The sequence below is a fragment of the Myotis myotis genome, unplaced genomic scaffold (genome assembly GCF_014108235.1).
Source record: "Myotis myotis isolate mMyoMyo1 unplaced genomic scaffold, mMyoMyo1.p scaffold_m19_p_16, whole genome shotgun sequence".
In the NCBI taxonomy this organism is placed as follows: domain Eukaryota; kingdom Metazoa; phylum Chordata; class Mammalia; order Chiroptera; family Vespertilionidae; genus Myotis; species Myotis myotis.
Window position 1 is genome coordinate 9,010,397 of NW_023416320.1, and position 22,809 is coordinate 9,033,205.

The window sequence follows — 22,809 nt, forward strand, 5'->3', positions numbered from 1 at the left end:
TCCGAAAATGAACAATTAATTTTGGCTGTCAAAACAGATACTAAGAGGAGCCCAGTTAGAGTTCAAGCATTTTTTCTCTACCAGCAAACCCAAGGCTCTGTCAGCCATAAGAGATGGAGCAGAATCCCTCGGGATGTTTACGAGACAGTATGACACGGTGGTTCAGACCGCGGTGGGCTTAGCTTGGGTAGATGCCAACTTGGCCTTTTCTCTGGCTGTATCCACCGGCATTTCATTTACCCTCTCTGAGCCTCGGTTTTCTGATCTGTACATTGGGGGTTTTCTTGTCGATAAATCTCTTTTTTTTTTTTTAATATATTTTATTGATTTTTTACAGAGAGGAAGGGAGAGGGATAGAGAGTTAGAAACATCGATGAGAGAGAAACATTGATCAGCTGCCTCCTTACACACCTCCTACTGGGGATGTGCCCACAACCCAGGTACATGCCCTTGACCGGAATCGAACCTGGGACCTTTCAGTCCGCAGGCCAATGCTCTATCCACTGAGCCAAACCGGTTTCCGGCGTTGATAAATCTCTTAATTGCAAGTCGGGGAGGGGCAGGGTGCATGAAAAGCACTTAGCATTACTCCTGTCATATTGTCACAAGTCAGTAAGCGGTGCTGTTTTTGTAGTTATTACTGTTGGCGGTGACATTACCAAGCAAAACCTCCTGCTACACCTGAAAAGCAGTGGTTCAATCTGCGTGCTCCCTCTACCTGAATGATCAGTGCTTCGCCCAGAATTTCAGAAAGTTTTCTGAAGATCAGTTCCTTTGGGGAAACCTCACTGGTAAGTAACAATTTATTGATTCAGTAAAAACGTTCCACGTGAATGGAAAGCCTCAAAGAAAAGAGAAATCATTTCCGCTGTTGTTCTCCCTTCCTCCCCTGTCCCCCCCCCGCCCCCCCCCGCCCCCCCGCGTGCCGTGAGGCTGTAGCATAAATGGCACATAAATAAGCAAAATGGAATTTGAAAAGCAAGAAGCAGGGTATTCTGAAAAATTAAGTTTTTTCAGTAAATCTTTATGAAAATGCATCTGTGTCACACCATAAAAATAATAACCCAGGCAGTGCCCTCGGCGCTCCCGGCTCTGTCTCCTGTTCCATGTGTTTGGACGGCACCGCCCAGGGCCGCCCCCGCTTCCAGCCCCCGCCTCCCTCCTGGTCCATCCGGTCTCCACCTTCAGACCCACCTGCGGCCCGGCCCCCGCACGGGTTTCCCACCTTCACCCCTGATGCCGGCAACCCTGAGCCCCACCTTCCCCAGAGTCACCCCCCGAGGTGGAGGCTGCGCCCCCCGCCCGCCCGGCCTCTGCGGCCCCACACCCCCCGCTCCCGGGGCTCCTGTCCCCCCGCGACGGGGCGGCTCCGAGGGCGCGGGCCCCACACCCACCGCTCCCGGGGCTCCTGTCCCCCCGCGACGGGGCGGCTCCGAGGGCGCGGGCCCCACACCCACCGCTCCCGGGGCTCCTGTCCCCCCGCGACGGGGCGGCTCCGAGGGCGCGGGCCCCACACCCACCGCTCCCGGGGCTCCTGTCCCCCCGCGACGGGGCGGCTCCGAGGGCGCGGGCCCCACACCCACCGCTCCCGGGGCTCCTGTCCCCCGCGACGGGGCGGCTCCGAGGGCGCGGGCCCCACACCACCGCTCCTGGGGCTCCTGTCCCCCGCGATGGGGCGGCTCCGAGGGCGCGGGCCCCACACCCACCGCTCCCGGGGCTCCTTCCCCCCGCGACGGGGCGGCTCCGAGGGCGCGGGCCCCACACCCACCGCTCCCGGGGCTCCTGTCCCCCCGCGACGGGGCGGCTCCGAGGGCGCGGGCCCCACACCCACCGCTCCCGGGGCTCCTGTCCCCCGCGACGGGGCGGCTCCGAGGGCGCGGCCCTTCCCGAGGCGGCGGAGCAGCTGAGGGCGCTGAGCATCTTCCGGAGGCGCCTCCAGCGCGGGCCCTTCTCCCCCAGGACGTGCGGGGCCTCCCCGGGTGAGGGGGAGCTCAGGGCCTGGCCGCCCCCGGCCTGGGAGGGGAGCCTGGCCCCGGCCCTTGGGGAGCCCCCGGCCCTGGTTCTGCCCCCCAGGCCCTCGGCTCCGTGACTTCCTGCAGAGCCACTTCCGGGCCGGAGGGAGGCTCATCAAGAAGAGGGGCGACACCTGGCCCCCCTCCGCAGGCTGCGCCCCGGCTGGGCTGGGGAGCATCTCTCCAAAGGCTTGCCCTCCAGCAGGACCAGGAGCCCGTGGAGCCCGGAGGCCTGTGAGGGTCCCTCTGCCCCCCCCTGGGGTCTGGCTTTAACCTGAGCCTCTTCCCGAAACTACTGGCCATTCTTGTAACCGCCCTGAAGCCCTCTCCCATGCACTGGGCCAAATGAAACAATAAAGCTTCTTATTACAAAAGTAAGTAAATAAATAATAATAATAATAACCCAGCCTACTGGTTTTCGTCTTCCAGCCCCGGACGAGCACTAGCTCATTATTCCTTCCACGCTGTTCAGTGGGTAGGAAACCAACTGCCTCTGCTCTTTGGGGCCCATAATGAACATTCTACCAGCACCTCCCAGGACATGAGCTTTCTCCCCTCTCAGGGCCACAGGTTTCCAGAAAGCTCAAGAAAGCAAGCTCTAAAGCACATTGTATTATAATTGAGAAAAGTAGGCACAGTTTTCTGGGTTGTTTTTTTTAAAAAACTCACACTGGTTCCTCTTCCCTTTTCTATCCCCAATGATGCATTTCCGTAGTACTAGGGAGAATTTATGCCTACACTCTCTCTTTTTTAAAAAATATATATTTTATTGATTTCAGAGAGGAAGGGAGAGGGAGCGAGAGCTAGAAACACCAATGATGGGAGAGAATCATTGATCAGCTGCTTCCTGCACAGCCCCACACTGGGGATCGAGCCCACCACCAGGCATATGCCCTGACCGGGAATTGGACCTTGACCTCCTGGTTCACAGGTCTATGCTCAACCACTGAGCCATGCTGGCCAGGCCCATTTTTAATTTTTGAGGAAACTCCATACTGTTTTCCACAGAGGCTGCACCAATCTGCATTCCCACCAGCAGTGTACTAGGGTTCCCTTATCTCCACATCCGCACCAGCACTTGTTGTTTGTTGATTTATTAATGGTAGCCAGTCTGGCAGGGATAAGATGATATCTCATTGTAGTTTTAATTTGCATCTCTCTGATAATTAGTGACATCGAACATTTTTTCATATGTCTAGTGGCCATCTGTATGTCCTCTTTGGAGAAGTGTCTATTCAAGTCCTTTGCCCATTTTTTAATTGGCTCATTTGTCTTCCTGGTGATGAGTTTTATAAGTTCTCTATATATTTTGGAGATTAACTCTTTATTAAATGTATCATTGGCAAATATGTTCTCCCATACAGTTATGAAGTAGCAACGAAAATAATTTTATGGTTGGGTCACAACAAGAGGCACTGTACTTAAAGGGCCAGAAGGTTGAGAACCACTGCTCTAGAGAATCCACAGAAACTCATCAATGACCTAAACTATAGGTTTCTCAAGGCAAGCCTGAAGCTAAGAACCACTGAGTTTTGCAATCCATATCCAACTATCCCAGCAGCCACAACTCATATATTCCAAAACCACAGACCATGCTGGAGGCCACTGTGGTAGCTTCTCCTCCACCAGCTGGCTGCCCTGTCATCATGGCTCGTTGCAAATTTCTCACTCTAACATTTAGGGAGCAATTACAGAGCGGATAGATCATCCGTGGGCACAATTACTTAGAGGTTAACTCCTTGGGCTCTAGGGTGTGAAAGAACTAGGTTTAAATCTTAGCTACTACTTCCTGGCTGGATGACCATGGCCGGTTAATTAAACCCTGCACCTATTTCCTCATCTGTAAAGCGGGAATTATCATAACGCCTACCTCATTGGGTTTCTGGAGGGTTTAAATGAGATAATGCATGGGCAACAGTATTTCCATCATGTAGTAAGCACTTGGACTGACACTTGTACATGGGTTCCCTGATTTACAGCAAGTGAACAAAAAGAAAAACATTTCATATCTTCTGCTTCCAATGGGCCATAAGTGTAAATAGTAATTACCGACATCTTGGTTGGCCTAGGTAATTTACAGCTTTCTTTTTTCAACATTAAGAAACCAAGAAATAATCTAATTCCTATGTGGGCTCTTGAGATGCTGAAATGGGGCAAAGGCCTATAAACACTGTTCTAATAGCTGAGAGGGATTTGGTGAATGAAAATTTCATGAAAAGAGAGTTATGGAAGAGTTATGAAGCAAAAGTGTCATTCTCTAAATTATGGCTTTTAAAGTAACAGACGTTCAATCTCATACTGGAACAAAATACCACTGATAACTATTCCTTGACAAAGTAATTTTTCTAAGTAGATTCATATAAACCAGGCTGAGTTTTTAAGGGGGAAAATGAGTTTAATAATACAGTATTAGATTGAGTATCACCCAGGAAAAGTATACTGTAAAAAATGTTTTGAATATTAAATTGACCTCTGGTAAATTTAGTGTTGTAAATACTTGTATTATAGTGAGGTAGACAGTTAAAAAAAAAAAACTCTCCATTAGACAGACTTAAAAATTTTTGTAATAATATTTAAGAAAATGATAACATTAAGAAAGAATGAAATATCTGATTAATGTTTAACTTTGTACAACTCGAATATAAACTTTAAAAATATTAGAAATTATAACATTTGAGTGCATATAACGTTTTGTACATTAAGATGAATTGCATGCTGTCCATTTCCTCTTTGCATTTCCAGTCACCTTAAATAAACAAATATATACAGTCTTTAACAGAACAACAGTGCATCCAAAGCAAATGTGCATTTTAAATTATTTCTCCTGGCCAACTCTTTTCTTTTTTCTCCTCTCAGCATTTTATATTAGCATTTACTATCATTCTCACCCTTTCTTTGACATGTAGTTCTCTGAACCAAACAAGCAACAGGTTTAGATCCAGAGAGAGCAAAACCACTTTGGAAAAACAAAACGTTTGTAATGATTGGTGTGAGTTCCCTTGTTTAAACCATTTCATGGTCAACGACGACGAGGAGGAAGCAAACTTTTCAAAGGGCCTACTTATGGGCGATGTTTGAAAATAATACTGGTGCAGGCTGGGGAAAGTTCATGTTTTTGACGATCTGGGAGCCGGCATTTCAATTGCTCTGTGCTCCCTCCTGCTTCCTTCCTGGAGATGAATTCCACCCCCTGCCTCCTTCCTCACTGCCAGGTCTCCCATCTCCCACCCCAAGCTCAATGTAACACTTTGCTCTTTTCACAGTTTCTCATTACAAAGCTTTAAAAACATTGCCTAACTGGTAATTACAATCTGAAACAATTCTTTGGAGGGGAGCCCTGGGCTATTGCTGGCTGGTAATCTTTCAGGAATGTCACAGACGGAGAGGAAGAAACACAGATTTTAAAGAAATTTGGGAGACAGGGACTCGCATCCCCTTTCATCCTTCCCTTCTCTGCTCCCGGCCTGCCCCTTCTCCCCATCCTCCTCGGGGACCCACCACCTCACCCTTTTGTTTCTGGGGTCCTTTTCCCCCTGCACCTCTTCCCTTAGCTATATAGTTCCCCACCCCTACCCATTTTTTGTTTGTTTGTTTGTTTGTTTGTTTGTTTGTTTAACTGGGAAATTGCCTTCCCCTTAAAAGCAGATGTCTGAATTTTGGCAAATTCTGTTCAAAGAAATCAATTAGAGACTGACACCAGGAGGGGCTGTCCTAGGTCACCTCCAGCCAGGGCTCATGCACCTGAGTGTCAGGCGTCCCAGGCAGGCCTTGTGGTTTCTCACTATCCTCAGGGGGTTCCACTCGGACTCATTCCTGTCATTCCATCCATACCAGCTCCCCCTTCCCCACCAGGAAAGGCGACAGTAAAGGCAGTGTGGCCTGCGCCCCTGGAGTGAGATGCAGGTTGCCAGTTCCCTATGCCGGGGGAGGCCAGGGCAGAGCCGGGTGCCCCATGGAAAAGGCCCACCTGGGCCCTCCGCTCTCTGTGCTCCTCTAAGGCCTTCCTCGGGCTCCCCTATTCCTGGTGCCAATTCCTCTACTTTAACACGTTCTGTGTGGGAGGCCACGGGGCCTGGGCCAGGACGTGGCGGGAAGACACCCAATCCTTACCCAGGAAGAAAACAGTCAAACCAAGATGTGGTCAGAGGTGAGTCTCCCTCCCACACTGTTTCTCTTCTTAAATTATTCTCTCTCTCTCTCTCTCTCTCTCTCTCTCTCTCTCTCTCTCTCCAATCCACGAAGCAGTTGAGAAACAGGTACATGTCTCCCCTCCCCCACCTCCAACCAAACCCTGTGAGACACACCAGGAAATCCAAAGCCACGATCACAAAGATGAAAAAACAAAACCAAAAAACGACAGACAGACATCCATCGTCCTCGGCTTGTTTTTCCCGGGGCGGCCAGGCGGGGTGTGAAAACGCGCCTCTCCCTCTGGGCTGGCGGGTGAAAGGTCCCGGGAAGGCCGGGCTCCCTCCTCGCCCCTCCGGCTGCCGCATGTCCAGGCTGCTGCTCCCTCCCCTCTGCCTCCCAGGCCAGCTCCTCTCCCGACGCTGCGGTCAGGCCTCCCCAGCGGTCACGGGCCACGGCGGCGGGACCGGCGCCGCTACCTGCAGCCGCACGACTCCACCACCATGTCTTCGTACTGCTTGTAGACCACGTTGTTGCCCGCGTCGATGTACAGGATGCTGATGGGAGTCAATTTGGTGGGCACGCAGCAGCTGGGCGGCGTGGAGCCGGGGTCCATGGAGTTCATCAGCGTCTGGATGATGGCGTGGTTGGTGGGCTCCAGGTGCGAGCGCAGCGGGAAGTCGCACACGCCCTCGCAGTGGTAGGCCTCGTACTCCAGGGGCGCGATAATCCAGTCGTCCCAGCCCAGCTCTTTGAAGTTCACGTGCAGGGGCTTCTTGCTGCAGCGCAGCCTCGACTTCTTGCCGTGCCGCTTGCCGTGGCGGCTGGCGAAGGCCGTGCGCCGCCGCCGCCGGCCGGGCGAGGGCAGCCAAGGCCCGACGGCGTCCGCGTCCGGGGCGCCCGACGGCGGCGGCGGCGGCCACGACCCCGCGCCCGGGGGCCCCGCCGCCTCGGCCGAGTCCAGCTGCTGCTCGCGCATCTCGGCGAACAGGTTCTTGCGCTGCGATCGGGTGAACACGACGAGCAGGGCGCGCTCCTGGGGGGGCCGCCTCCTCCGGCCGAAGCCCAGACTCCGCAGGTCCGGGGGCGGCGGCCGCTGGGGCCCCGGCGGTGCGTGCGCCTCGGCCTCCCCGGCGGCGTCCGGCTCGTCCCCCGCGGCCCGCAGCTCCAGGCACAGCTGCTTCCCGGGCTGGTGGCGCAGGCCCTGCCACACGTCGAAGACTTCCCAGCCGGCCCGCGGCGCCCCCTGCGGGTCCAGGGTCCGCGCGTCCAGCAGCCGGGGCGACAGGCAGGGGAAGAGCTGCACGCGCAGCGGCCCGGCGGGCGGCCCCCAGGGCTCCGCGGGCGCCTGGCGAAAGAGCCGCAGCTCCGCGCCCACCAGCTCTTCTTTGTCTGAGAGCGTGGACACATCAAACAAATACTTCTGTCTCCGGAGAGCGGTGTGCGGGAGATCGTCTGCGAGATAAAAAATAATTACCGTCAGTTTCACTTAAGGGGGAGATCAGCCCGGTGCTCGGCGGCTGCCCCCGGGAGGGAAGGGCGGGCAGCGGGGCCAGGCGCGGGCCTGACCACCCGGGCTGGGGCCGGGCGCACGGGGTGGGCCCCCTCCTCCCAGGCACCCCGGGAGGACGTCGGTGGCTGCTGGAGAGCGGCCGCGGCCTCTCGCGTTTCCCCCCAGGAGCTGGCAAGCAACCACGAATGCGCCCTTTGTGGTTGCGAACCTGGGGCGCACTTCCCCCCAGATCTCCTCTCCGCGGGCGCCGGGTCATCGCTCACATCTCCGTGTAAACGTCACCTCCTCCGAGAGGCCATCCCGGACCACCTGGATCTAAAGCGCCTTCCCTCCGTCTCCATCAGGGCAGGACGCTGTTATCTTCCTACACTTAGTACTATCTCGGATGACCTGGTTACTATTTCTCCTTAGTGGTCTTTTCCCCCAGCACCGCGCCTCCCGCTTCCACCAGCCCGTGGGAGCTGGGACCCTGCCCAGTCCATCTTGCTCATTACAGCACGTAGAGCCGTGCCTGACCTAGTGTACATGCAGGCCAAGGAGTGAGAAACTTCTAGAATAGCCATTCTCAAGCTAGCTGCCCGTTATGATCATCTATAGTCTAGAAGAACCTAAAAATTACCAGCTGCCTGGGTTTGCTTCAGACAACTGAATGGATGTCTGAGGACTGGGCCTCGGTCTTGGGTCTCGTTGGGGGATTTGTTGTTCGCTTTTTTAACAGCTCCAGTGTTATTTAAAGGTGCAGTCCTAGCTTAGACCCACTTGGTCTGGGGGTGGGGGAGTTGCTGCTCATCAGGCAGTTTTGCTGAAGCATTTGATCCACTACCAAGCACACAGAATAAAGAGTTAAGTGATTTCTGTCTTTCTCTCTTAAATTCACATTAAACACACACACACACACACACAAGAGCAATGAGGCTTTCTGAAGTCGTTTTTCATTTGCTGCCGGGTGAGGGGGTGGGAGGGGGCTAGCAAATGAAGAAACACAAGCACCAGGCATCTATCCATTCAGAAGATCCTAATGGACATTTCTGGAAGGAGAAAACCACAGCCACAAATACACACACACACACACACACACACACACTGACCTTCTCCCCTCCTCCACCCACACAACCTGAAATCTTCTTAATTTTCAAGTAACCCTGAAGATAAATCTTTTGGTTACAGGTGAGAAATAACAATTTAGGGTATGTGGCGTGGGGGGTGGGAAGGTAGGGGGGTGTGAGGGAATAACAGGCTTTTAAAATCCCAAGTGAATTCTTTGGGATGAAGACAAAACTGGACTTTTTTTTTTTTTTTTTTGACACATTTGTCTATAAAGCCAGCCCCACTTCAATGTGCAAGGCAGAAAGCTAACCAGATTTTTCTGGGCTGCCTTCTCATAAAATATTTACAACCCAGCAAATACAAAAATCCCCAAAGCCCCCAGCTTTCCCCAGAAGCCAGTAAAATGTGGGTCAATTTCAATAGTAAGTGTCACTGGGTCCCCGTTTGGACCCTCACTGCCAGTCCAGATGTGGCCCCAGGGCACCAGGTCTGGAGCCTCAGCCACACCCAGTCCTCACTGGGGCGACCAGAGGGCTGGCTGCCTCAATCTCATACACAAGTCCAGACCTGAGGGGAGTGGCGGGAAGGGTTAAGAGGTGAAAAGGGAAACGCTCCTGGAGGCAGCTGATTTATAGAAGCCAAGACCTTCAAAAATACCAGGGTCACATGAAAATCAGTGGGAATTCAGCACACTTTCTTCTCCTCTAAAGAAACCCGTGTCTGACGATGCTCAGCCACCACCCAGATCTCTGGACCTATGGCCTTAGGCTTCACTTTACTGCCTCTCATATTTCTCCCCAAACCAAGGATGTGGTGAGAGGAACAAACCTAAGACACTTCCTGCACCAGCTAAATGTTCTGAGGGCTGGCTGACACGTTTTTCACCCTTACTTTATCCACAAGCACAGAACAGTTCCCATTCTACAGATGGGAAACTCAAGGCTTGGAGACATTAAGTTCATTACCAAAGTCTGAGAACTAGTAGTCAGTGGTGAGGTTGAAATCCAACCCTAGGTCTATTTAATTCCAAAGTGGAAACATTTAGCCCAAACATGTCAAACTTGCAGCTGGGGGGGGGGGGGGGTGAATGCCTCGTTTATTTGGCCATTGTTAGCCTTTGAGTCTTGATTTAGCCCCTAAACCTCATTGCCCCGTTGCCTCCCATTATAGTCCAGGTACAAGGATCTCAAAGCAACCAGTAGTTGCCAGGGCATAAGGGATGTGATATAATCCAAACTGTATTTGCAGGGCTTGCTAGGATAAAAGTCATGTCCGCTGACATAATTCTTAGGAGAGTTTGTCAATGACCGGAGAATGGTAGGCAGGTATAAAGAATGATTTATTTCTCTCTAGTGCAATATGGAGAGATCAGCCTGCTTCTGTTTGCATTTTTTTTAAAGTGTGGACTGATCAATGGCTAGCCTGCATTTCTCTGGTCCTCGGGAGTGGTCAGAACAGGAGAAAGCATCTACAGAGAGAGATTCTGCAACCAGGGGCACGCAGTCTTTCCGGGGCATGGGAAAGCCTACCGATGAGGGCTCCCGCCTGCATCCTGCTCCTGCTCCTCCCATGCCAGCTCCATTCCATGGTCTGACGGACTTCCCCTGCATGTGGGCACCCGCACCCACAGGTGCAAGCTCCCAGGCTACAGGTGCACACATTGGAGCTGTGATACACTCTTATGAGGACAGGTCTGATGGAGAAGCTCTCCAGGCCCTGGAGGTGGGCTCACGCTATTTGGGCAAGAACTCTGTAGCTGGAGTATCGCTATAGAGTAGTAGCTCTCAACCCACTAAATTTATAAATAACAAACAAACAAACAAACAAATAAACCCTAACTCTGCTGGGAACCCTCCATCTGCATCCTTAGTATCACACAGGAAATTGCTAAAAATGTAAATTCTCTTGAGCAGAAGACGTTTGTGGTAGGCCCAGAATTTGCATTTCAGATGATGCTATTCTGCTGGTTGGGGAATCCACTTTAAGAACAACTAATCTTAAAAAAATAAAAATGAATCCAGATGAGTATGTTCCTTGGCTCTTCGGATTCCCCACCTTTTGGGGAGGGCACCATTGGAAATGGACAAAATAGGGCTCTTTAAAGCGCAGGCCCAGAGCAGGATCAAAGGGGGTACTCCAGAACCAAGTCATCGTCTTGCCCCAGCCCCTGCCTGTGCCCCCGACCCCCTGCCCCAGCCACCCTCACATTTTTTTTACTCTTTCATCCCCCACATTCTCTCACTGGGTCTCCAGAAGCTCTAAACCCTACACAGAGGGTCCAAGAAGGTGGCTGCTCTGTGCAGCTCCCCTGCAGACCGCATTCCCCGCCTGTCTGGACCTGCTCTGACCGGTGCATCACAGAAATAGCCCAGAGGAGGCATCTGACCTGGAGAGTGCACACACCGCCGTCCGCCTGTCCGGGGCTGTGACCCTGCAGACACTTTGCCTACTGACTGGGCATCACAAGGCCTGGTTCTGCTGCCATGGCCACCTGTGGGTGGGAAGCTGGCCCTTCACACTCCTTTTCACAAAGCCTCCTTTCCCATTAGGTTCTGTATAACTCAGGGCTGATGTTATCAAAGGACCCTCTCTCCCAGGTCCTTGACATTGGGAAACATTCGGCTTTTCCTTTCACAATCTGTTTGTGACACCTTCTTACATCCTGGAAGTGACTCATTTGCTTTAGGCCTTTAAATAAAATTGATCAGGAATGCATCATGGAATTCTTTTGTTTTTATTTTTGCTTTTCATTTGCATCCGCCTGGTTTGTTACAGCTTGACTCAGACCCCAGTTAACTCGGTGTTGATGAGTATTAGACATGTAGACCTTTTAAGTTACAATCGCTGGATTTGGGCTTATCAACTTTCCCTGGTGGGTGGTAGAGGAAAAAGAGGAAGGGGAGGGTATGGGAGGGTTTGGGGAGGGAGCAAACCACCTGCATATTTGGGGAAAATCCTTCATAAAGAGGTCAGCCTTTTTTGAGTTGAGAGCAAGTTGGTAAAAGGCACAGGACACCTCAAAACATGCACATCTGGTGTGGAATTGATAGAAAATAAAAAAGGAAAGCAAATAACTAAACAGGAAGCAAAGAGCTGGTCACTTGCAAGGTAGGGACTATTACTCCCACTTCAGATGGGGAAACTGGCTTAGAAAGGCAACGGCATCTGTGCAGGGTCACAGTATGGGGCTGAAGGAACTGAGAGAAGCAAAGAGAGACTAGATAGAAAAGGATGCCCAAGACGCCCAAAACCAGACTCCCTGGGAACCTGAGCCCCTGGAGGGTGGCCTCAGGGCCTAGGGATAAGCAGCAGCGTGGGAAACGCGCCTTGTCCACCCGGGTTCCTCCTGCTGCCAGAGGCTGCCCTGGACCACCCTGGAGGGTTTCCGAAAATCTGCCATTTCGTTTGGGCTCAGGCAGAAAGGGCCCACTGAATTTTTTCCAAGGTATCTCTGAGAAAAGCTTGAGATCCCTTGTAAGAGTCTAGTTGGATTTTGTCACTCACTGGCCCCAGGGTGCGCTGGCGGCTCCATCTCTCCCAAAACCCAGGGCCCTTCTGGCGCTGACTCTGCTTCCCCAACGCTCCTGCGCACGCACGTCTGGCTCTCCGTGAACTAGACCGGTCTGCCCCCACCCGCCTCCTCCAGCCATCCCGCCTGCCCCACATCCTCCCAAAGCACAGACCCCGCTTTCCCACCCCAGCTCCCCTAGGTGAAGGGGGCAGGAGGATAATCACCATCTTCAGGAAACTCCAGAAGTCTTTGAAGCTAAGCCCCTCCCTCACCCCTCTCTTGAGCCAGCAGGCAGCAATGAAGCTTATGGGGCCTTTGTCCCAGGCACGTGCTCAGGGCTTTGATGGCCTCTGTCCCTGAATCCTCCCCTCGAGTGTCCAAGGTCCATCCTACAGCTAGACTCATGTATTGATGAGGAAACTGGGGCTCCAGGAGGTGTCTTAACTTGTCCACTCTCCTGCATCTAGTGAGGGACAGGGTCTGAAGGTCCTCGCTCCAACCCCCACCTTCAGCCCTCAGCCGTGCCCCTCTCCCAGGGTTCTGATAGGGCCGGGAGCAAAAAGGGAGGGAGGAAATGTGTCCCGTTCATCATCAATGTCATCAACACTAGGTGGGCTGGAGTCCCCCAGGAAATTTTTTTGTTTAAACAGGGAATTCATGGCTGGGTTTGGAGTCACTTCTTCCTCAGGCCCCTCAGCCTTAGCACTGCCCTGAGATGCCAGTTCACACAAGTTGGAAACAGAGTCAGGTGTACTGAGTGAGAACAAGATGAGCCACCAGCCCTCTGCCTTCCACAAGCCCGCTTGCCCAGTAAGTCCTGTATAAAAGCGGCCTCTCTGGATGTTCCAGCAATTCCCCTCTCCTCTGTACGCTTGTCCTGAGTAGGGCCTCAGCTGAGATCTGAGCCTTGCAAACTGCTGAGCTGCTAAGCATCCTCACAGAGGCTCAGCCTCAATGGGGAGTCCACACAAGTCGGCCTCTCCGGGTGCTCTGGCTTGACCACCCAGCATAGTAATCATAACAGCGAACACTCATGTGGTATTTACTATGTGCTGGCACAATCTCAATTCTTAACTTACAGACTCATTTAAGCCTCAAAACGGCCTATGGAAAAAAAGTATCACCATGATGCCCGTATGGTGGTTCAGAAAACTAAAACAGAGCTTATAAGTAACTTTTTCAAGATAGTAAGATAGTCTATGCCTCTGCCCTGGACATTCCAGCCTTGATCTCTGTGCCTGGTAGCACCCCCGAGAAGGTTCCAGCTCTTTCTTGCTGCCGATCCGTGGTCTCCACAGTCACTCACTTTCTAATCAGCAGAACGAACAGGATGCGAACAATTGGACTTTGGACAGAGAATTTACAAGGAAACTTAATTTTCTCGTCTACAAAACGAGGATGATAACATGAGCTCACAGTCACTAAAGAATGGTTGGAAAATGAGATAAGGAGCAGGAAAGATATCTGATGACATATGCAAGTATTAGTTACTTCTAACAACAGGGGAATGAGCGCAGGAACCTGGAGTCTAGGAGTAACTGGCTGGGTGGCCTTGGGTGAGTCACATAATTGCTCCCACGCTCACATGCCTTAACTGTAAGGTGACAGAACCACCCCTACTCTACGCAGTCACTGCCAAGGTCAGGGCCAAAGCACCCAGGGCAGTGCATGACACAGGGAGCTCCCAATGAAGGCAGCCAGTATGACTACAGCTACCCGCATCCAAGCAGGTGAAGACACATGCACCTCGTCTCCTCTTGGTCGTATTGAGGTCAGTTATAGCCAGAGGATTTCCAGGAGCGAGTGGAAGAAAGGGGCTGGATGAGAGGGACAAAGAGAGAAGCAGAAGCTTCCATTTCTGGCTCATCTAAGTTCCAGAGAAGGGCAAGGCCTCACCCCCATCACCTTGATCCTTTCCAGTCCCCCCACGCCGTATCCACCACCCAGGTCCCACCCACAATGCCAGGTGAACACCTGACCTCCAGCCTGAACCTCGGCAAGGACAGGGACCTGCTGACAGGTGCCCTCCTCTGTGGGATCAGGGCCAGTGCTAGCCCAGATGCTAACCCTTGTAGCGTCCTGGCTGAGCCTGGCAGACCTAAGAGACCTGGGGGTTAGTCTCCTTGACCCTCCTCCTACTCCCCCTTTTAGTGCCCGTTTGTGAGGTATGGCCTGTCCGTGTCTGGGTGGGACTGGGGGCAATGTTCCCGTCTTCTTCACTCTGCAAAAGCCAGGCACTTGTTGGAGGGGAGAGTGGGGTTGTAGCAACGAATGACCCCTTGGACTGCAGCACCTCCAGGCCAGCCCTGTGAGTCACCCCAAAGTTCCAGTTGGTGGGTCTAAAAGGGTGAGTGCCTCCTAGCTGCACACACTCACCAGCCCAGCTCTTCTCTGGGTCTCTCAGCTCCCCAGTCTTTCCCCCGCAATAGATTGCCCGGCATTTTTCAGCTTCTCCCTCCTTTCAAAGCCCAGCGTGAGTCCTCCACAGTCTCGGAGGGGCTTGCCCACCCCCTCTCCGCGCCTCTCCCCACTCTCCTTCCAGGAGGGGCCTGGGCCTTGCAAGCCCCACGGGATGACGCGGGCCTGGTGGGCTGCCTGGGTCCTGCAGGGAAAGCTGTGTGAGCCAGGTGAGCAGCTCCAGCGTGAGGCCCGCGAGTGAGGCTGGGAGCGGGAGGGGAGGCAAACCCGGATTTCCACCGGACGCAAAGTGTAACTCCCGCAGGCCCTGGGAGCCTAGGCCTCCGACGCAGTGAAGCAGAGTGTGCGGGGAGACCTGGGCCCGCCCAGCAGGAGTCCACACGCACTGCAGGCGGCTTCTTTCGCCTCTAGAAGGACACGGATTCATCGATAAGGCCGTGTCCATGCGCTGGGTGCAAACCTTCGTGGCCGGGCGCTCTGAGAGGGACCCAAGAGCCGAGATGCGGCCCTGAGATCCCGGACACCACAGGCGTATCTTTTCACCGGGGTCCCACCCTAACCCCCCAACACACCGCAGCAGCTCAGATCTTAACTTGCCATCACTTTAGAGGCGTCCCAAACAGGAGCGCAGTATGGTCCCCACACGTTCCTGGTGTCCCCCGAAGGTCGCTGCCCAGGGGCCACCCTCCAAGCACCATCAACTAACGGGGCGCCCCCTCCCCGGGGCCCAGGAGAGCGCCGCAGGCCCAGGAAAGGGCGAGGGGGGAGGTTGGATGGGGGTAAGGGGCGAGAACTCAGGAGGAGAGAGTCACCGAAGTAAAACCAAGGCTTGGGCAGGAACGCGTTTGGGCCTTTTGACTTGCGAGTTTCAAGGTCAAAAATAGAAAAGGTGAGTGCTTTCCCCTCTCCCACCAGTTCAGAGGTCGCAGGTGCCGGAGGGGTTCACATGGGCTGTTGTAGGAAGACACGGGACACCCCCCCCACCCCCCGGCGCCCAGGGGTTCTCCGCGGGAGAAAACTCTCCCAGACGCGTTCCTCCCAGTGGGAGGCCGGGCGCAGCTTGCGCAGAAGAGCTCCCCCCACGCCGCTCCACGTGGGGGGACTCCCTAGATGACGTTGTAGCAAAACGAGATTCGTGGTGGCAGCTCTGGGCCAGGGCCTAGCACCCTTCAATACGGACCCCGCGGGGTGTGGAAGCGGCAGTGGACTGGGAAGTGGGGTGGGGGCTGGACCAACGTGCTTGGAAGCCAGATTTGCAAAGCGGGCCGCGCCGATTCGCTGTGGTTCCTACAGGACGTGGGAAGGGATGCGCACACCATCACCGCCGCCATCACCCCCAAAGCCAGCACTCTGCGCTGCCCCTGCCCCCCGCCCCCATTCTGCTGGGCTCCTGAAGCTAACCCCAGCCAGCCGGGGCCAGAGGTCTGCCCGCCCCCCCCTCCCCCTTCTCGCGCTCGCACCCAGTCCTGCCCCTAAACCGCGCCCCGCCCCCAGGCGGCCGGGCCACTCCGCGCGCGGCGCGCAGCGCCTGCAACTCAGCCCACCGGCCCGCGCCGCGCCTGCTCCCAGCGCCGCCGCCCCGCACCCCACGCGCTCCCAACCCCCGGCCCCCAGCGTCGCTAATGGGCTGTCCGGAAGGCAGAACACAGCAACCCTGGGACCCATTAGGGGAAGAGGACCTATTCAATTCCTGTAAACAGGAGGTACCATGTAACCAGCATCGAACTTAAAAAATAAACAGCTGGGGCTTTAGGCGGTGGGGAAGGAGGCGGTAGAAGCCAGCAACGAAATGGCCCGGCGGATCCAAATTCCCGCTCTCCGCACCTCACGGCCTCGGCTCGGATGCCTCCTTCGGGTCCAGAGCGCATCGCTTGAGCAGGGTTACTGGACACGCGCGAGGGGTTATCGAACGAATGCCCTTCACTCTACTCAGAGCCCCAGGGTGATTGCTGATTTGCTCTAGGCCGTCGGATGCACGCAGCAGTCCTGGAGGGAAACAAAAGTCCTCGTTCTGCCCTATTTCTACCGAACCCGAACCCTCTTGTCCTCCTCTGCCCGTCCTGGTCCCTCTCCCCCCCCCCCCCCCCCCCCCCCCCCGCCGCTCCAGCAAGACATCGCCAACATGAAAGAGGCGTGCCACCACCAGAACCCTGAGAGCTCCGGCTGGAGAAAAAAGGGGTGCGCTAGGGCCTCTGCCAATGCAACGCCCCATGTCCCCCGGGGTCCTGACCCCACGCATCCTCTCCTGTCCCCTAGAGGAGCTTTCATTTCTGGGTTCGGTGTTCTGGAAAGGCATTCCCACGGCCTGTCATGGGCTGTGGCTTAGGTCATTTTGTTTTAAAGTGTGCAGAAATGACACAACTCTAGGGAGCAAACTCCCCGGGCCAGGAAGCAGCCCGCGTGGGGGACACGCTCCTTGTCCTGGGATTAGCCTCTCCGGTTCAGGAAGGTCGCCCAGAACTACTGTGCCAGCTTGCGTTCTGGCTGCAGAGGCCGTAGGTGTCCCTAGCTTCTGGCTAAGGTGGACCCTGTCGGGGTCGCCCAAGGAGTCCTCAAGGCCTTAGGGATGCGCGTGACAATAACTGATGTTGAACCACAAGCCAGTCAATGGCTACGGGTTTGGTTGGGGCCTTAGTGATTTAATCATTCCAACCAGAAGTTCAGAACAAACTTGTGGTTTAAGACTTCCTTCCCTGACTCCCAAACTTTTTCCCAAACTTTTGCGGTTCCCCGGCTGGAGGAGCGTCCGGAACCTGCTGGGAAAGGCACACCCCGCGTCGGCGGTGACGCGGGCGCGCGCACAGACACGCACACCCTCGGACGCTCAGCAACCCTTTACCAAAGCCGTTCCCTCTTTCCGGGGAAATAAAAGCCTAGATTGGAACCTTCTGCCGGCTTCCTCGCTTGGCCGTCTGGTCTGCATTAGTGTTTTTATAAGGGACTCAAACAAATCGAATACAAGGTCACCAAATAATTAACAGTTGTGAATTCCCTCCGTCCCCATTAAAATACTTCCCCGCTTATATTTCATTTTCCGTTTGCCAACGACAACAGGGTCCGGGCACAAGCGCTGCTGCGCGGATTACAAAAGCGCTCTGCGGCCCAGGTCCACCCAGAAATTCGCTGTTAATGCGCTGTTTTGCGTAAACTTGCTGTCCCAGGCGAACCTCAGCCGCGAGGGAACTCCTCCCCGCAGCACCGCGACCCTGCAGCGGGCCGGCCCTACCCCCAGAGAATCACGGCCCAGAAGGTAAACCAAGAAGCCAGCAAACAATCAGCTTCACACTCTCCTGAGATTCACGTCTAGGGTGTTGAGTTCTCCAAGGATGCTCCTCCGATCTCGTTTTGGGTTTTATCTGTTCCCTACTGCCTCCTTTTTGAGCGTACTATCGTGACAACAACCAACAAGACTTCTAAAGCGTGTTCTTTCAAAATCACCTGGAAACCTAAGTCGCAGCCATAGTCTTAGCCTCGTTTTGGTGTCCTCATCCTTGGGAAGTGTGTTTGCCGCCCTTGTTGGAATTGTGTGGCACTTCTCACTACATAAACTGAACGTCCAGTTTTGTTTCTCTCCCTCCCTCCCTCCCTCCTTTCTATCTCTCCAGTCACATTGAATTCATAGAAGTTCTAGTTGTCAGACTTTCCCAGGCCCTCGAGTTCGGGGATCCAGGCTTGTACTAAGTTATATCGTGTTCTAACTGTAATTTCTCTCTATCCAGCCTGGTCCATTCTGATCCTATGACTCTACCCACACACACATGCACACACACTTTATCATCTTTATAGATTCAAAATAATTTAAAAAGAACAATGTGAAGGCATTTTAAGACGTCAGGGATCACACAGTTTGTGCCCTGCACAAGGGATATACAGAGGAAACAAGGCAGACCCTTCAATCCAAAGTTCCGCTCCAACTGCTGGCTGGATCTTAAGAGCCTAAGGTAGATCTGTCCATTGTTGTGCTTCTGGCCACAGTCTTTTAGAAACCTCCCCACCCTGTGCAGTGCCCTAGGCAAGCATAAGGGTCTAGAACCAGAGATGAGCTTCACCTCTCACTAGCGGTTCCCTGTCTTCCTTAATTCACCCGTAAAACAGTGATTGTGCCACGTTCCTGGAGATGGTGGTTAGAATGGAATAAAATGTAACTCATGTGACAGGGTTTCGCCTAATACTTGGTACACAGCAAATGCTCAGAACATCTTGGTTGCTATTATTACCCCTAGATGTGTGCATAGCAAATCGAAAGGGGAGAACATATTAATTTTTTTCAATTGCATTAAGTTCTCCTGGGGGCTCAGGGGTGGGGAGGGCGGCATGGGGGAGGTAGAGCAAGTCTTGCTGTCTTAATAGACCCCAAACGCTCTTCATTCACTCTGGAAGGCATTCATCCCTGCTCTTCCGCTCTTACTAGCAAGCTTCAGGTGGAACGTCTGGGGCTCCGGGTTCCGGGTGAGGGAAGCTTTTTTGCCAACGCTGCACGTGAATAAGCAGCGCTCGCCTTGCGCCCTGCGCGCCGGCTTCGGGATTCCTGCCATTGGCTTTGCTCCTCCCCCTGACCGACCCCTGCTCCTCGCAGCCGGGCCCGCCGCAGCCGAGGGCGATTTAAACATCCTCCAGGCCGGGCGGCCAGGCCCCGCGGCCCACGGGGTGGGGGCGGGGACGTTGGCGGGTTTGGCGCGGGGCAGAGTCCCCACGTGGGAGGGGCGGAAGTCCCGGCCAGGGGCCGGGGATGCGCGGCCGGCGGGTCCCTTCCATCACCGGAGACTAGACACCGTTTGATGTGTTATGACATGAACCCTCAATTAGATCGCTGAGTGGAAACACGCCAATCAGGGGCCCGATGCTAAGCAAGCCCCGGAAGGTCCGGCCCGAGGTCACCGCCGGTGACACATCAAATCAAAATCAGTGAGAGGGAAAGTGAGGCTTGCCCTTGATCGAGCTGGGGCCGCAGCCCGCGACGCGCCCCTCCTCCGAGCGCCCCCTCCAGCCTCGGCCCCCGCGCGGCGTGCGGCCGGCCCCAGGGCCTTCCCCGTCAACTGCCCGCCTTTCTTCCCGGGTCCTAGGGGCCCGCGGGCGTGCAGAGGACCGCGCATTGGAAACTGCGGTCCAGGCGCCCCAGCCGCGCCTCCTCCTGCCGGGGACCGCGCCGCCTCGGCTCTCCGCGGCATTCCCGAGCTGGAGTCCCGGGCCAGCGAGCCCGAAGACCTCGGCTGGGAAACTGAGACCCCCCCACCCCCCTCCCCAGCCTCGGCCTGGGCGCGCGGCCAGGCCCTCCCCCGGCTCCGGAGCCCGGGGGCTCCCAGCGCGGCGCCCCGGGAGGGGCTGCGGCGGAGGCAAGAGTGAAGCCAGCCCGCGTCTGACCCGGACCTAGAGCCCCAGAGACCCCTGGCAGGCACCTCCGACCCCCTGCGGAGTCCCCTGGTCACCGGCCAAACTCCCTGGCGAGGAGTGCCGCTTGGGGGAGGGGCGGCGCTGCTGGGAGCCTTCCTTAGGGGGGGAGAAGGCGCGCCCGCCCGCGGGGCCTCGGGGATTTCTTCCCCGGGGGAAAGGCCTCTGGAGCGAGGTTCTCCCCGCTCCTCCGACGAGGGCGGCAGAAAAGGCGGAGGATCAACGGGAGATCGGGAGGGAGGGGGACAGAAGCAGAGGTGCGAGTGGAGGGGGCAGTTGGCTGGTGGTACGGTGGCCGGGGACCCGGTTCCGGCCAGGGGTGTGCGCAAATGTGCCGCTGGTAGCCCTGCGATCACCATAGAACGCCCGGCGTTCACTGGCCGCCTGGGCTTCCAGCGGCCCCCGAACCTCGCTGGCCTCCGGCTGGGCTGCAGCGGCGGCTCTCGCACGGCCAGGACCCGGCTCCAAAGGAACACGACGGCCGGCGAGGAGCCTGAGGTCGGGAGCCCGGGAAGCCCAGGGCCGTTGGCCGGCTCTGAAAAGGCCCCGAGGACATGCGGGCACCCCAGGCAGCGCAGCCCTCTCCGCCCGAACCCCGGCGTTCGCAGGTCCCCGGGGCACCCCACTTTCACTGGCCAGCAGTGGGAGTCGGGGAGGGTCCATGCGCGGAGCTAAAGCCGGGCAGGATAACGGAGCAGATAACAGCCTGCATCTCCTTTATCTCCTTCCTTCTTCCCCTCGCCTCCCTCCCCGTTTCCCCTTCCTTTCCTTTCCTTTCCTTTCCTCCCTTCCTTCCCAGTCTCCATCCACGTTATTCTCTCTCCTCTTTAGGAGCTGAGTTCTGGCGCCTGTACATCCCCCTCCAAGTTCTGGGACCAGGGGGAGCTCGAGGTTCTCTCGCAGGCATCCCCACGCTGCAGTCCAGCACCAGCACCGGCGGCAAGGAGGGGGCGCGCGCTTCTGCACCCCCCCCTCCCCCAGCCAGGCGCCCCCGCCGCAAAGGGCCAGGGGCTGCGGCCCTGGTAGGAGCGTCAGAGTCGCGTGGGCTGGCCGAGGGAGGTGGATGTGCACACCCAGCACCATGTGGACTAAATGCCAACAAACCTCAATCCGAGCTGCCCTGCCCCTGCCCCTGCCCCTGCCCCTGCCCCTGCTCCTGCCCGGGCTCCCCTGCCAGTTGCTGCCTCTGCAGAAACGCCTCGGAGCATCGGATAAGCGCCCTGCGGCAGCAACAAAAAACAAAACCAAACCCGAGGGCACACGGCTCCCACCCGGCTGACGAGCCCAGAACCCCTGCAGCCGCGGGGAGAGGGCCCTGCAGACGCGGCTCGCTGACTCGCTCCTCCGCCCGCGGGCCTCGCTGCCGCCGGCTTGTCCCGGAGCGGACGGGGGCTCGGGGCGCCCCAACGCGCACTCGGGCCCCAGGGCCCGCGCGGTCCCCGCCGCAGGTCAGGCCTTGGACGGCGCCCCCCGCGAAACCCGCGACCCGGTGGCACGGTTCCGTCCCGACCCACCGCGATCCTCTGCCGCTCAGGTCGCTTGCCCGCCACCTCCCGCCCTCCACGCTTCCTCCAGCAGCCACCAGAGCGGCGGCCACCACGCTGCTTTCTACAAAAGACAAGGGGAAGGAGGAAGGGAGGAGGGAGGGAGGCTGCGAACTGTCATTAAAACTGCATCCAGAAACTTACTCGGACTTTTGGGGAAACAGTGTAAGAAAGGAGAGGCGTCTAGAGCGGGAGGGGAGGTCTCACCCCGGGGAGAGGCGTCTGGCGTCTTCTTGGCCACTTACCGAGTCCCCTGTCTACAAAGCTAGTGATCGTGTTGGCCGACTTGGAAGACTGGAAGAAACTGGCGTTGATGCCCAGCTTCTCCGCGAGGGAGTAGGTCCTGTAGATGGATAGCATGTACTCGTGGGGCACCACGCGCGGGCTCCCGCCCGGAGGTTCCTGCGCCCGCGGCGGCTCCTGGGGCTCCTCTTGCGCCCGCGGTGGCGGCTCCTGCAGCTCCGGGGGCGCCCGGGCCGTGCCACTCTCGGGCGGCGTCCGGGGCATCTTCCCTTCCTGGCGGCTTCGCATTCCCTTGGCGGAGCCCAGGTCGGCGGAGGACGAGGAAGAGGAGATGGAAGCCTGCTGGAAACCCGGCAAATCCCACAGGAAACTGATGAGGAACACGGCCGAGAGCAGAACCCTGGGAGTATCCATGGCGAGCGGGTGGCAGGCGGCGGCGGCGCAGGGCGCGAGAGGCGCGGGCTGGCTGGACAGCGGCCGGGCCGGCTCCCGGGGCGGACTCCGAGTGCGCCGAGCCGGGTCCCAGCCACACCAACCCCGGCCCTGCCACGCCCCCTCCCGCCCCTAGGCTGGAGGGGGGAGAGGGTGAGGGAGGGGAGGGGAGAGGAGGGGAGGGGGGCGGAGGGTGGGAGGAGAGGCCGGGTGGTACGGCCGGAGGGGAGGCGTGGGGGAGAGGGTCCGCGGCGTGCGGTGTGCGAGGGAGACGCAGCGCCCCTGCGGGACGCGCTCGGGGTTGCCGGGCGGAGCGCGCCGAGCGGGCCAGGGGCGCCGGGCAGGGGAAGGAGGGCGCGGCCGCCCCGCAGCGAGGAATCCAGGGGCATCCGCAGTGCCCGGGTCCCCCTAGCCCTGTCTGAAGCTCGGTCCCTCCGCAGCGCCAGGCAGGCTCTCGATCCTCGCCATCCGCCTCCCCTTTTCTGGGAGCCTGCGGCCCGGGCGGCGGCGCCCCCCGGAGACAGCGCGGGGCAGGCACCCCTGCAGGCCACTGCGCGCCGGCTCCGGGCGGTG

At 56.6% G+C, this 22,809-nt stretch overlaps 1 protein-coding gene across 1 annotated transcript; it reads right to left on the reverse strand.

The window, feature by feature from the left end:
- Positions 1 to 4,558: 4,558 nt before the first annotated feature.
- On the reverse strand, positions 4,559 to 22,218 carry GDF6 (growth differentiation factor 6). The gene is made up of 2 exons (XM_036337555.1): positions 21,807 to 22,218; positions 4,559 to 7,595 (listed from the first exon to the last, which is right to left on the reverse strand). Exons 1-2 carry the CDS (start codon positions 22,216 to 22,218, stop codon positions 6,616 to 6,618), a joined length of 1,392 nt encoding a protein of 463 aa, XP_036193448.1. The 3' UTR covers positions 4,559 to 6,615.
- Positions 22,219 to 22,809: the final 591 nt, after the last annotated feature.